Source organism: Choristoneura fumiferana, chromosome 16, assembly GCF_025370935.1.
Source record: "Choristoneura fumiferana chromosome 16, NRCan_CFum_1, whole genome shotgun sequence".
Taxonomy (NCBI): domain Eukaryota; kingdom Metazoa; phylum Arthropoda; class Insecta; order Lepidoptera; family Tortricidae; genus Choristoneura; species Choristoneura fumiferana.
In genome coordinates this window covers 11018861-11033402 of record NC_133487.1, presented here as the reverse complement: position 1 = coordinate 11033402, position 14542 = coordinate 11018861, and the positions used below count along the sequence as shown (strand labels likewise).

The 14542-nt window shown below is 37.1% G+C and overlaps 1 protein-coding gene across 2 annotated transcripts; it reads left to right on the top strand.

Moving 5' to 3' along the window:
- The first annotated feature begins 964 nt into the window (after positions 1 to 964).
- Positions 965 to 10109, top strand: LOC141436472 (protein TAPT1 homolog). Of its 2 annotated transcripts, none has more exons than XM_074099470.1 (10): positions 965 to 1256; positions 1340 to 1601; positions 1679 to 1992; positions 2387 to 2484; positions 4466 to 4704; positions 6038 to 6229; positions 6604 to 6753; positions 8661 to 8784; positions 9505 to 9648; positions 9788 to 10109. In XM_074099470.1, the coding sequence occupies exons 1-10, from the start codon at positions 1145 to 1147 to the stop codon at positions 9953 to 9955; spliced, it is 1803 nt and encodes a 600-aa protein (XP_073955571.1). In that variant the 5' UTR covers positions 965 to 1144; the 3' UTR covers positions 9956 to 10109. The 2 variants fall into 2 exon arrangements, with proteins under 2 accessions (XP_073955571.1, XP_073955572.1); XM_074099471.1 differs by having other exon boundaries at positions 966 to 1256; positions 6041 to 6229.
- Positions 10110 to 14542: the final 4433 nt, after the last annotated feature.

Below are 14542 nucleotides of genomic sequence, written 5' to 3'. Positions count from 1 at the left end.
AAGTGCCTCAAACGTTTGTAGGTTTGGACGTGGTTTTGTGACGGTGCTGCAAGTGTCAAAAATAATTCACTCAGAAGGCCTACTCCGAAACATGAACTCGATTTTTTTGGAGTTTACGCGCCTCGTATTGTTTCTTTAAAAAAAATGGCTCTGTCCATCGGAGAACATTTTGCCAGTGTCTAGTAGTTTTTGCCGTTGTACGGTAAAAAATTCTAGAAAACGAAATATGAGAGGTAATGGGGCTGAACGATGAGCGCGAAATCACAATAGACTGTATGGCGACCTTGTGTGTGTGGATGGTGAACTGAGATGGTGAAGGTGAATGTCAGGCGGGCTACTCCGAAACTCGAAACTCGAAGTTCGTGTCGTGCGATCCCTCTCGCTCTCGTATCAAACAGTGTAAATGTCAGGGACCGCACGACACGAACTTCGAGTTTCGAGTTTTCGAGTAGCCCAGCTTGTCATTGTCAGACTGCGGTCCGCATGTGTCATGCAGTCGCTCGTCAGTCGTTTGCAGCGATAAATCTGGTGACGTGACCCCATTTTAATGTGATTTTTGTATTTCCCGCGACTTAAAAAAGTAGCGGCAAGTCACAGCGTCAATAAGCAGCGACCAACAAGATGGCTGGTTGTAGGAATGATCTTGGTCTTGGAAGCTGATTTCTTAATCTCATTTAGTAGTAAAAATAATAACAGTGTTTTGCCAAAATTGAAGTGTTTTATTTTTCCAGCGATACGTTGACTATGTTTTAGCTAAGTTGAAGTTTAAGGCACGAGCACATATCCATATATGCGCTCATAAGTTTAAGGTTACTTTAATAATAACATTATTGCAGTGCCCTTACAGGGTTTGATTCAGTATTTTGTATTGTTTCAAAGCAAATTAATGAGTGAGTTTGAGTGACCAGACTTGACGCTGGAAACGAGCGTCGAGCAACTTGCTTGTATGTGGCCGCGCCTTCAACTCAACTGTCAAACTGCCGACGTTTTTGATCCTTACGTCAATTTGTATTTTATTTTAGGTGCACAAAACTATATTATACTATATTTTTTACTTTGGTCCTAAGTATTGCTGAAAAAATTATTTGTCGACAAATGTGTATACGACGTCGTCTTACTGCTGCAACTCAAATAGACAGTCAATATGATCGTGAAACATGAGGATTCACAAGGGCTCACTAAAAAGTTACGCTTTAAACCAGTGTCTGCGGACAATAACTTTGATTCTAAAGGTGCGAAAGATATGAAGAACAAAGGTAAGAGGACCACGTTCGTTGTAAATTGTTCTGTGGAGTTTAAAATCATATCATTAATTGTGTTTTAATGTATTGCTTTGCAGATGGTAAATCGGCTTCTTTATTTGCTTTTCTACATGTTGAGTTGACGAGAGGCTACATGCTAGAGCACGATGAGGAGCGGTTCTCAGCGCGGCGCGAGAAGGTGTACTCTTTCATCAAGATTCCTCAGGAACTGGAAAAGTTCATGGCCTATGGGTTCTTCCAATGCGCAGACTCCCTGTTGTTTGTGTATACTTTTTTGCCATTACGGTTTTTCATGGCATTTTGGTCTTTCTTAAGCAGACTGTTCAGAAGGTGCTTTGGGTAAGTTTAGTTAAATAGTAATTGAAGGTAAAACTACAAAGTTGCTAACACATTAATAACATATTACCTTGTTTTAGAATGAATTCACATCAGTGGAAGAGCATTTTAAAACCAGCAGAAACCTGTGATGTGTTGAAAGGATTTATTTTGTTAGTTTGCAGTGTTCTTATGTGTTACATAGACACTAATATGATGTATCATTTAGTAAAGAGTCAAAGTGTCATGAAGTTGTACATATTTTTTAATATGTTGGAGGTTGGAGACAGGTTGTTCTCAGCCTTTGGGCAAGACACAATAGATGCATTGTTCTGGACGGCCACTGAGCCAAGGGATAGAAGAAGGGAACACTTGGGAGTCATACCACATTTATTGTTTGCTATGATTTATGTCTGTATCCTTTTTAACTAATTTAAGTCTGTGTAAGTATCTGTCATGACTTCTATACAGGTAGGAGTCCCGATCAGGTCACTAAAATTTTTAGTGCTATATTCAACTGATGATAAACCATCATGTATAAATCCTACACCAGTTTTTGATGGCAGTACTAAATAATACTACCACATTAACCTGTAGGATGCCCTGTGCGCCACAGTGTAGCATACAACTAACTACTTGAGGTTTAACGATTTTCATTACTAATTTCACTGATCTAAACTTACCCAAAAAAGTTGTTGGTTGCACAACAGGTTAAGCAGGGGGTTTAAATCTGAGCTGATGCAAAAGCAACAAGTACTGTAAATGTTATCAAACTTATAATTAATATTCCTTAAGCATTTTTTTTTCAGTCCTTCACAGCTTATTAGTGTTGTTCCAAGCGACAACACTCAATGTAGCTTTCAATTCTAATAACAAGAGCCTCTTGATAATTATGATGACTAATAATGTAAGTAATGCAAACGTAATCAATATAATCATCAGAATGACATAACTAAACCCCGTTATCTTGTCCCACTGAAATTGTTTTTCAGTAGTGTGTTTGTTTATCAACCTTCTTGATATCTATGTTTATATAATGCAATTGAATTTTCGCCTTTTAGGTCTATGCTCAATCTCAATGAAAACTTTTTGTTTACATTTTTGAATTACCATTACCAGAGGCTTTTAAAAAGCATTTGTTTTTTGGAATTGTGTGGGGCTGGTCAGTGTGTCCTTCGCATGTGTATGCAGCAGGATTTACAGTTGTCGCCCAATGTGGAACTTGTCATCACAAAAATCCCTATATAATCCCTTAGTTACACTGACGATGTACAGTTGTGTAAAGTTTATTGTAATATTGTGGAAAAACTATGATAAATCCTAACTAACAAACACCCTAGACTTTTATTTCTTCGTTTATTATTATATATATTTTTCTACAAAAGTAATACCTAGTACAGTCAACGTCGTAAATAAGTTATCATTTCTGTACCTTGTTGCTTTCAGTCATTACACAATTTTGTATGGCTTTTCAAACATGATGTTAAAGTGACAAGGTACAAAAGTGATCACTTATTTATGACGTTGACTGTACCTAGTGACTCCTCTATGAAATCATCAGTGACATACAGTATCGACATTTAGATAGTTGATAAAAAAACATTCACACTATGATTTAGCATGATGTGTATTTATATATTTTTTTTTATTTAATGTCCTGGGATCAGAGCATGGTATTAGGTGAAATCTGATTGAACAAAGTCCTTGCAACCAATATTGTATCCAACCAACTAACATTGAAATGTGAAAGTAACATTGTCTGTTATGTCTTCACCCCAAAACTGAGAGATATCATAGTTCTAGAAGAAAATAGGATACCACAAAATTGCAATGTTCCTTTTTTTCCTGTTTTTGTGAGGCTTCGAACACTCCAGGTGATCATGTGGGTGCTCGCTCATTTTCCCTACGCAAGGGACATATTAAAAAAGTGGTATATGCTAATGGCTTTGTCAGGCTCTGAAAGCCAACAATTGACCTGGCCATTGTGCATGGGGCCCAAACCCCCCAAGAACTCTTCTACTCAAGTCATGAGTTCTGAGCACATTCCAACAACAACTGGTGCAATGTTCCTGCAGGATAGTTAGAGAATGCCGATTGCAATGCAAACAAAGATGTATTTTGATGAGATACTACGAACGGGACTTATCACGCTAAAGCACACAAATAATATTTACCTCGACGTTTCGACCACATTACAGTGGCCGTGGTCACGAGTAGACTGAAGTGTGGGGTGTCAAGTCTGCCTAGCAGCGCGCGTCTTTCGAACTACCCGCACTTGATCACAAAAAGTACCGGCACTCGTATCTCGAACTACCCGCACTTAATAATAGAGCCATTTATCCCAATAAATATTACATTAATCTGAAATGTTCCATGCATTAATATGTATTTGTTTTATTTATTAACATTTATTTTGTTTTGTTATAATAAAACTGATATTTATTGGGATGTCCATTTGTGGACATTAGGCCTCCTCCATCATTATTTCTATCCGCGGCAACTCTCGTCCAGGCGACGCCAGCCACGTGTCGTTCCGCCATCTTTATCGTTTTATTTGTCACCCCATCACACCGACACACACCACTAACATTACAACATTCATCCCGACGCCGACACTAATGTAATGTGGGCGAAACGTCGAGGTAAATATTATATCATCAAAATACATCTTTGTTTGCATTGCAATCGGCCGGCATTCTCTAACTATCCTGCAGGAACATTGCACCAGTTGTTGTTGGAATGTGTTCAGAACTCAGTCTTGAGAAGATCACGAAAGTATAAAACGTTTTATTTTGATGAGTTTGGCCAGTAACTAATATGACCTGTTCATGAAGCATTTTAAATGAGTATTCCAATTAAAAATAAAAATGATTGATCCATTCTTTCAGTTTGTAGAGCTAAAGGGCAGCGTTTTTAAGAAGTTTGACAAGAACAATCTATTCCAAGTATCATGCAGCGATGTGAGGGAACGCCTGCACTTGTCAGTTCTGCTGTTCATAGTGGTGCTGCAAACTATGAAGGAGTACATGTGGAAGGAGGAACGATTCTGGATACTGGCTCCCGACTGTGTCCTTGTACTGACCTTTGAGGTCATTATTGATTGGGTGAAGCATGCTTTTATAACCAGGTATTTATCAATTAACTTATATTTACTAAGCAAAATGCAATCCATCAATTGAATATTATACAGTTTCAATACTTACATTACTTTATAAACTAAAGAATCTAAAACTAAACTAAATAAAACAAAAATTCAATAACCATTAATTATTCATGTATCAATTATATTTATAATGTTAGAGTTTACTGGAGTTAAAATTGTACCTTATGTGTACTATAAATATGATTGAATTTCGGTTTTATCTCAAGGTTTGTTCATACAGTAGTCTGTTTTATCGTATCGGTAGGTATTTATTCAACCATGGCGTATCTAGTTGTATACGCGAGTTTACACATCTATCTATCTATCTAATACCTTCTTGTGTATAAATATCTATATATTAATATACAAGAATTGCTTGAATTGGAGCCGTTTCCGATATCCCCGAAATATATATATATATAATCGTCTTGGTATGTAGGGGTTTTCGGGGATGAAAAATCGATCTAGCTTGGTCTTATAGTCTTATATCTGGAAAAACGCTTGTTATCGAGTTTTAGCCCGAGCAAAGCTTGGTCGCCCAGGCACTTACAGTGTAGGTACTGGAATGCTGTGGAAGTCACCAAATTCCAGCAGTTAGCATGGAAAGTATCCACTACTTATGTTAGGGAATCAACTGTACCCCAGTGGCGGTCTAAGCCCATTCGGGCGGCAAAGCTTTCAGTCTTAGAAAACGATATAATATGTAATAAGCATATTTTTAGCCTTGTTCATACTTGATCAAGAGAACTTAGACATTTGCAGACCCCCCCGGACTGGAGGACCGGGAGCGCCACTCCCACCCCACTGTCAGTCCGTCATTGCTGTACCCTTATCCACGTCTAGCACGACATGGTAGAAAGAGTTTCATCATCCCAGCCTATATACGTCCCACTGCTGGGCACAGGCCTCCTCTCAGAACAAGAGGGCTTGGGCTATAGTTCCCACGCGGGCCCAGTGCGGATTGGGAACTTCACACGCACCATTGAATTGCTTCGCAGGTTTGTGCAGGTTTCCTCACGATGTTTTCCTTCACCGCAAAGCTCGTGGTAAATTTCAAATGTAATTCCGCACATGAATTTGGAAAAATTCAGAGGTGCGAGCCGGGGTTTGAACCCACGACCCTCTGTTTGAGAGGCGATAGGTCAAATCACTAGGCCACCACGGCTTTTTTTAAAAAAAGAGAAAAGAGTTTTACTATGTTTATATTTTGGTTTTTGAAACTACTCTATAAGATCTGCCACATTGTTGTGCTTTGACCATTAGTAAAAAACAGTGTGGTAAACGCTTATAGCGTAATTAATCGTTGCTTGTATTCGAGCAGGTTCAATGAGATTCCATTTGGAGTGTACAGAGAGTATACAGTGAGTTTGGCGTACGACGTCGCGCAAACTCGGCAAAAGCACGCATTCAGTGACCATTCGGATCTCGTTGCTCGCAGAATGGGCTTCATCCCTTTACCCTTAGGGGTCGTCATTACGAGAGTTTTAGTACATGCCGTTAAAATTGACGGGTAAGTTGTGTTATGGTTCAACATTATTTAGCTTCTATTAATTAAGTTGCATTTTTAAACGCTAGCACATAAGTTTTAACTCAAAATGGCAATACAAAGAAAAATTCGTCACGGAGCGGTTTTTTTTTATTCGACTGGATGGCAAACGACCAAGTGGGTCTCCTGATGGTAAGAGATCACCACCGCCCATATACACCTGCAACACCAGGGGGATTGCAGTTGCTGGTGTTGTTAAACAAGTGTCGCTATATAATAATTAAAAGGTATTTATTGTACGGCCAACTTGCCCGCAGTAAATTGTTTTATCTATTATTAATTATTGTGTTGTTTTGGCTATGAATAAGCTATTTATTCAACGCCGGTTTTTATTTCAGATTTGCGGCTATCCTCCTAATATTAATAGCGTATGTATCCCTGATTTCAATACGAGTGCTCGTATCCATCGTGATACTGGGCAAAGCTTGCGACTTGATCTCGCAACACCAGACCGATAAAAGCGACAGCCTCCATACTACGCCAAAAAAGTAAATACATTTTATTGTGAATTTATTAATAAGATATCTTGAAACAGGGATGGCGAAATGAAAATAACTAGCTGTTGCCTGCGACTCCGTCCGCGTAGAGTTATTTTATCATTTCGGGACTCCAAACCATCTGTATTGTATACCGAATTTCATCTAAATCCGTTCAGCGATTTAGACGTGATAAGGTAACAAACAAACAAACTTACAAACATTCGCATTTATAATATTAGTGGGATAATAATCTGGCTATGATGTGCAATCAGAGATTCTTGGCTTAGTATTTGCATGGACGAAAATAAAACTGTATATATGTAGGATGAGTGGAAAGGAGTGTAATCATGACGTATGAAGAGTGTAAGAGATAGCATGAGATGTGAGTGTATGTGAGTGACAGAGGAAGAATGAATAAGCAGCAGGTGTATTTTGAGTTTAAATGTGGAACGGGGGAATTGCTAAGCGACGAAAAGACGAAAGACGTGATTTGATTTGGTTATTTTGGAAATTTATAATTATAATTTATTTTACTATCAAAGTTGCTTTTCTTCAATTTTCACGATCCTACATATATAGTACACATACTCAATGATTAGTTAAGTATGATTCACACTAAGCGGACCGGGCGGAATCGGCTGTCGCCGCGTTCCACCGGCTCCTCGAGCTCGCTGAGAGAGCTGACCGGCGTCCTCCAATCGGACGGCGCGAGTCGGCTGCCGCGGCATGGCACCGGCTTCTCGATCACGCCGAAATGCCCAATGGAATGGATCCGACGGTACGCGACAGAGGCCGAACGGAGCCGATCGAACGCGGCGGCAGCGGAACGCAGCCGACGGAGTACGTGAGGAGCCGACCGGCCTCGACGGCAGCCGAACGCAGCTGTCCGAATGCGCGAGGAGCCGACCGGCCGCAAGCTGTGTAAATTCTATTCAAATATGTGATGTTAGTACTGCGCAGACGTTCTAAACTCCTTTGGCATCTTATAAAGTCCTAGCGCGCCGTCCGGCCCAGTCCGCTCAGTGTGAATCGTACTTTAGGTGCCTGAATTATTTTGTCGTGTGCCATTCGTTCGCCATCCCTGCCTTCGAACTTAAAATAAATCAGAAACCATATATATTCGATGCATACTCAATTATAATTCCTGTTGTAACTTTTTAGCAACCGATATCACGAGTCGACCGAAGACGAGGATATCACGCGTTTTCTTTATGATTCTGGACACACTTCTCACAGTATGCGGAGATTGCAGCGCGGTTCTGATTTATTCTACATAAACACACGCACAGTAAAACTAGCTAAACTTATGTAAAATGAATAGCATAATACGGTATTTGACTATTTTGTATATGTTTTATAAATTAAAACTACACAATGCCTGTTATCGAATAGAAAAACAATTTTTAAGCTACCTTTACAAATCACAAAGTTATAAAGGTTTGAAATTCAAGATTAGACAGAGAAAGACATACTGGCATGTGACGTCACACGCCAGTACCGCCATACTTGCTGCATAGAGAAAAGCGTTTGAGAAAGAGACAGGTATATAGATTTATGAGGTATATAGAAAATCACTATAAATCCAATTTTCAACCGATTTAAATTTTCTCTTCGCTAAACACTATCTGTTAATCTATATTTTCATAATAATATTAAGATATGGCAAAATCAAAGGTTGTCAAATACCGTATTTGCGAAATATTTTGCTTGGTATTGGGAACCAAGGATTCTATCAAAATGACTGAATCATAATCATAATTTTGCCCATGAATAAATCTTTATTAATAAGCAATCTAAATGCTAATATTTACATTTTGCAGTTGGTGACCCAGTTACATTACTTTTATAATGTATTTAATTTCTTCATAAGTTTATATAATAAGGTAATAAGTTTATAACATGACCTTTATTTTCAGAGAGCAAAAAGATTTGATTCCTAAGGAAGTTCCTTGCACCTACAACTTTAAGACCCCTGAAAAGGAAGTGCCACCAGTTAAGAAAACAGTTCAGCTGAAGTTTGAAGAACCTGAAGATGTTATTGTGAGTGTTAAATTGCAGCATGATCTATATTTGCTGCACTGAAATTAGTCCACCTTATTTTTGATCACTGGATCCCCTGCATCTGCATTGATTCTAATCAAGGGTAAAAATAAGTTAAAATCTGGGTGACAATGATAAAATTATGAAAATAATAAGCATAGAGAGTTATTAAGCATTTCAGAAATGACAAAAAACAGATTTAAACATTTATGTACAATAATTGGTAACAATCGAAAGATAAAATATTGCTCTCGGCCCGAGTTACGCTTGTGACGTCTAATTGCAAGAGCATTATGTCATTATAAGATCAGACTGATACTTAACATCATGATTAATTTTAGAGGTCATGACGTAATGAGCTTGTCTATTTTCGAAGCTACAATGATATCGTGTGTTCTATCATTACCTTGACTTCATGCTAACCAAAGAGATCGACTCCAAACAAAACTGCCCGATACGAAATTTTGTTATTTGTGTTAGATGCACATACCTAAAGAAAAAGGACACAACACAATTTTATTGACACCGTAAGGTCATGTAACCTTATTAAGGTCATGTTTGCCTTTATTTCGTTCCCGAATAATCGTTATAAGGTTTCTACAACTACCATATAAATTTTAACAAACGTGCGGGGAATCTATTACAGAACACTTTAATTCTTCAATATTTTGGATGGTACAAAGTTATTTAGTCATAATATTCATAATGTTTGTTGGTCAGAGCGAGCCCTTGCTGGACACATCGGTGGGTGCGGCGGCCATATTTTCGAACAGCGCGATCGACCTCAACGGCGTCTGTTACCTCAACGACAAAATGACTGCGCAGCCCAAACAGGAGCCCCAGGACTTCCTAGAATCTGATCTGGTGAGTATTAAGTCCATTATGTACCTACCCCTAAAAAAATAGTAGCGAGATTACAAGATAGATCCACGACTGGAGAGAGAAAACTAGCAGTCGCTCCCCAAAATTTCAAGCCAAATATACAAATCAGAACTTCTTCCAGGGTGACTTAAGTCAAAGCGCGCCAGATATCAAAGCGGCAGCGGCGGCGGCGGCGGCGCCGGCTCCGGCGGACCGGCCAAGCTCGCCAGACGCCGAAGGCCGCATCAAACGCCGCTCCGAGTCCGAACCCAACCTGGCTAAAGTTGACGACTACGAAGAAGCGTCGTAACACTTCGGTATTATTTAGTCAACTTATTCTTAATTCGGTCTAGTCTTTATACAGAGGGGCTGACCACAAAGCTGATCTGGAATCCGCAAGCAATATATTCTAACCGCACAAAATAATAATAATAATCAAGCGCGTAATAACAACACGTGTTCAAAATTCTTGAAAAAACATTAACTGTAAGGAAAACTTGCAGCGAAAACGTATCTAGTTTGAGTCGTAGCACCTGGTTTAAATGTAAAGGTTGCCCTAAAAGAATAAAAAACTGACAGTTCTGTTTTATAAATAAATAGAATTATCAAACAATTTTTCAGAGTAGTTTTGTGGGAGAGGGAGAGTGTAAAAGTGTTTGTTAGGGACTCTACGTTGTTAAAGAACGACTGGAAGTATATTTCGTGCATTATCTCCTCTTCAACAATTTATTACTTTGTGTGTTATACATACGTATGTAGGTAGGTATATCATTTTGTTTTGCAATTGATTTGTGGGTACGATTTTATTTAAAATATACATAGATCGTAAACTTTGTTTCATCGGTTCTTTTGCAGTTAGAACAATATTCTAGCCAAGTCTTTGCGAGACTGTACTTTTATAGTCACTAGAATTTGTCTGCGAATTTGTTTTCATCATTCCTCGGGCTTCACCATGCTGTTTCAATTAATTTAGTAGGTAGGGCCTAGTGTTTCAATAGTTTTTATTAGTTTCATCTGCCACTAATTAACTAATCTTACAAGTAAATTCTTTACCAATTTAAATGGTTGAATCCTAGATATAGTACATAACAACATAACTAATGTTAGAGTTGATTGGCCATAAAGTAAATGGGATCAGGCAAAAAAAAGTTATTTCCCTTTTGTCAGACACAGCTTTATAGGGTGAATAAATGTTCTTTTCGACAGTTTGCCGACGTTTATGCCCATTTTCGACAACTTTTAGCAGGTGTTTAATTTAGCAGAGTAACGTTTGGCATAATTTCATTACGCAACTTAGTTGTTTTGTCATTTAATCAGTTGACAGAAAATCGATAAGCATAACATAGATCAATCTCTGGTCGATTATTCAATTTGTAATTGTCACAGTAAGCATAAGAACTATTGGTGGATAAACGATACGGCGAATGATCTTTTTACATTATCTATGTCACAAAAATAAATGGTCTTTGATTCCAAAATACTAGATATCCACCCTAAATCTGTAGGTCTGATAGATTTAAAATTGTATACGTGTGCGACCACGGAAGAATAAAAACAAGTGGAAGTGCTATTGTCACTCGTCTATTACCGAAACCGCTGTCGCCAAACTCACACAAATACGCCGATTGTCTTATATTGCACTACTAATGAACATCTTATATTGCACTACTAATGAACAAATCGTCTGGTTTTTGGAATCTTTTTGTATTTTTTATTTCAATTCCAAATTTTCCATCAGCCATCCACCACACCATCAGTGGTGTAGCGGTATAGCACGCGTTACGGAATACCGAGGACCTGGGTTCGATTCCCAGTGATGGTCTTATTTTTCTGGTTTTTCTTAGATGTAAGTAAGTACATCTCATAATTATTAGTGATTGATTAACACTTAATACAATATTTATTACTGGCTGAATTGGTTTTATCGTAAACTAATAATAAACAAAATATATTTTAACATATTTTCTCCAGCACACTCAATTTAAATCTAATATCTGCTAAATCCTATATTCAATTAAACCTTTAACACGAAAACGAGCTAAATACTAATTTTTGTTAATTTCTTGTGATTTGTGTAAGATATGCTGTTAATTACGAACGGGATTTTCAAAATTTTCATTAGTTAACGATTGATGATTTTATGCAGTTTTTTCAATGTCCTATGTAAACGTTAAAATGGACTTAGAAGATTAACGAATTAGGCCGACGTGAAGTTTTCTATAACCAAATTACAGTCTAAAATGGTACTGAATCGTCGTAGTCGAAACGTGCATGTAAAAAAGTAAAAAGTAATGTAATGTAAAAAGTAATGGAATTTGCTACAAATTTTAAAGTGATTTATATATTTTTTATATTTCTGGCAGTCTTTTTTAAATTTGTGATAGAAGAACTTCGCGTACCACGGCATACCTATGTACATAGAAAAGATTTCAGCCTTTATACTATTACTATGATGAAGACTGACTATTAAGGGATCTCACTATATGAGTTTTTCATATTAATTTAAAAAAGAGGTTTGACAGATAGACAGGCAAACACGGACGGATGGACGAACAACAAAGTGATCCTATAAGGGTTTTTTTTTGAAGTACGGAATCCTAACAATTACAATCAAATACATAATTATTTTCTTTTAGCGACATCTATCGACAATTTAGTTAATCCGACAACCGACATCACTTGAGTAGCGAGTAGCGAAGAACCTTCCAGAACAAAACAGTCAAAAGTAGCGAGTAGCAAAGAACCTTCAAGAACGAAACAGTCAAATTAATCCAAAGTAAACCTTTAACGTAATGTGCTTAAGCTCTACAAAATATTAGTAAAATTACGGAATCAAAGATTTAAATAAATATTTTTTTTTCCTGCTATCATTTTTACATTTCAGAATTGAGCAATACGGTATAATTACTGAAAAACAAGAAATGTCGCGACACACTAAATGTGACCATTACTCTACGCAATGTTGAACACGACTGTCATCGAGTAAGCGTACCGCTGCTTACTTGTGGCACGCACGCTGCATCAACATAGCACTTCCACTTGTTTTTTTTTCTTCCGTGTGTGTGACACTGCAATAATAAAGGGTCATTGGCAAAAAGTATGCTATTTTTTTTCCATAACTTCAATCTTTCCAATAAGTGATGGAACGTGTCTTACTTGTGTAATTAATTAGGTGGGCATAGTTACAGTGAATGACCTGGTTAGAATTTGTTTCCCTCTTGAAAAATCATATCATAGATAAAAATGCCTTAGGGTATTCTATTTCGGTTGCATGGATTTTGGAGAATAGTTCCAATGTTTTGCGGAGCTAAGTCTCAACGTTATAGTTTACTGTTTCTTAGTATCTACGTATAAAAATTGTAAGGTTTTGTATACGAAGTAAGAGCTTGTTTTTTTTATTCATACGGGCCATAGTATATTTGACCTCGTTGTAACTCAGAAGTATGATTTACTAAGGACTTGTTACGTGACACAGTGACACAGAACTTTGTATGTTTCAAGTGTATTTACTTAATTGAAGTGCTAAATTGACAAGTGACACGTACATTGATAAAGCAAATATTTGTTACAAAAATAAGAATATAGTTTATTAAAGTGAGTAGATACTCGTACAAACATTAAAAAAAGAAGGAAATATGTAATAGACGCATAATTCATTTAAGTATTTACGGAAATAATTGTTTTAAGTATATTTTATTTACATTAGCTTAAAATGTAAGACTGATGACACTTGGGTGCTTAGAAAAAACCATAGGCGTGATGAAGAGTTGTTTTATTGGTTTTGTTATGACAATTCATGTTCCTTTTTGTGATCATTTAGTTATACTATCATTCCATGACAGCTAGCACGATATACCGCGACTCTCGTTTATTTTGGCTGAATAGCATAATAAGCATGTTACAGTTCAATCATTATTATGTAGGTTGCTAATAATTTAACCATGTTTTTTTGACATTAGAATGAAGTTGTCTTCAGTACCTCTATTTAGCTCAGCCAGCAGGTAAAGCTTAGTCCTATACTTCGCTAAGGAATAAAACGCGCTGCTGATCTAACTCTGTATTTAGACTGAACAAATCGGCCAAGTGCGAGTTGAATTCGCACACTGAGTGTTCCTTACAATATTGTAGGTACCTATCTATGCTATGAAATCTAGTGGTGGCAGAGCCTCTCTCCTACTCAAAATGTATGCAGTATGAGTTCATTTTAAGTAGTTACTATTTTCTTATTATTCTTAGTTATAATAATATGAGAGCTACCTTCAAACCAAATTTCAAATTTGTAACAAAACCGGAAGTGCCCAATAGGTTTTACGGTTTTAGAATAGGCAGTTAAAACTTAAATTACGTATCTTATACGTATATTTTTCACAATCTTCCTTGGATTATAATGATTTTGCTGAGTTCAAGTTATAGATAAATGAAAGTCACGATATATTTGTTATTCTTGCCGTGCACTGTCAGGCGACCAGACAACATATTGGTCATCCCGTGGCCGAGGGCTGGGCAGTGGAACCCTATAATTATAAGTTAAATATAAAACTATTTTGTTTCGCTATTCTGTACATACGTTTTTGTTATGTTAATCTAATTTGAATTTTATCCGTCGTCATCAGTTTCACACAATTTTTTCGTTACAGTGGTTGTCTATTATAATTCTAGTTTTACTGTGTAGGTAGACATTGATAACATAGTTTTATATTTGATTTGTTCCAGTGGTTTTCTATGAATTAAATTATTACTTGTTTTTTATCTGTTTTTAAGTTTTGGTCAATACGCTTTTCCTAGTTCGTTGAACATGTATTTAATACATGTCAGTTCAAAAAATAATTGTTACTTTAGGTTCGCATAAGAAGAGTTTAATTTTTGTGGTAAGGCCATATAATTTATAGTTGCCTTT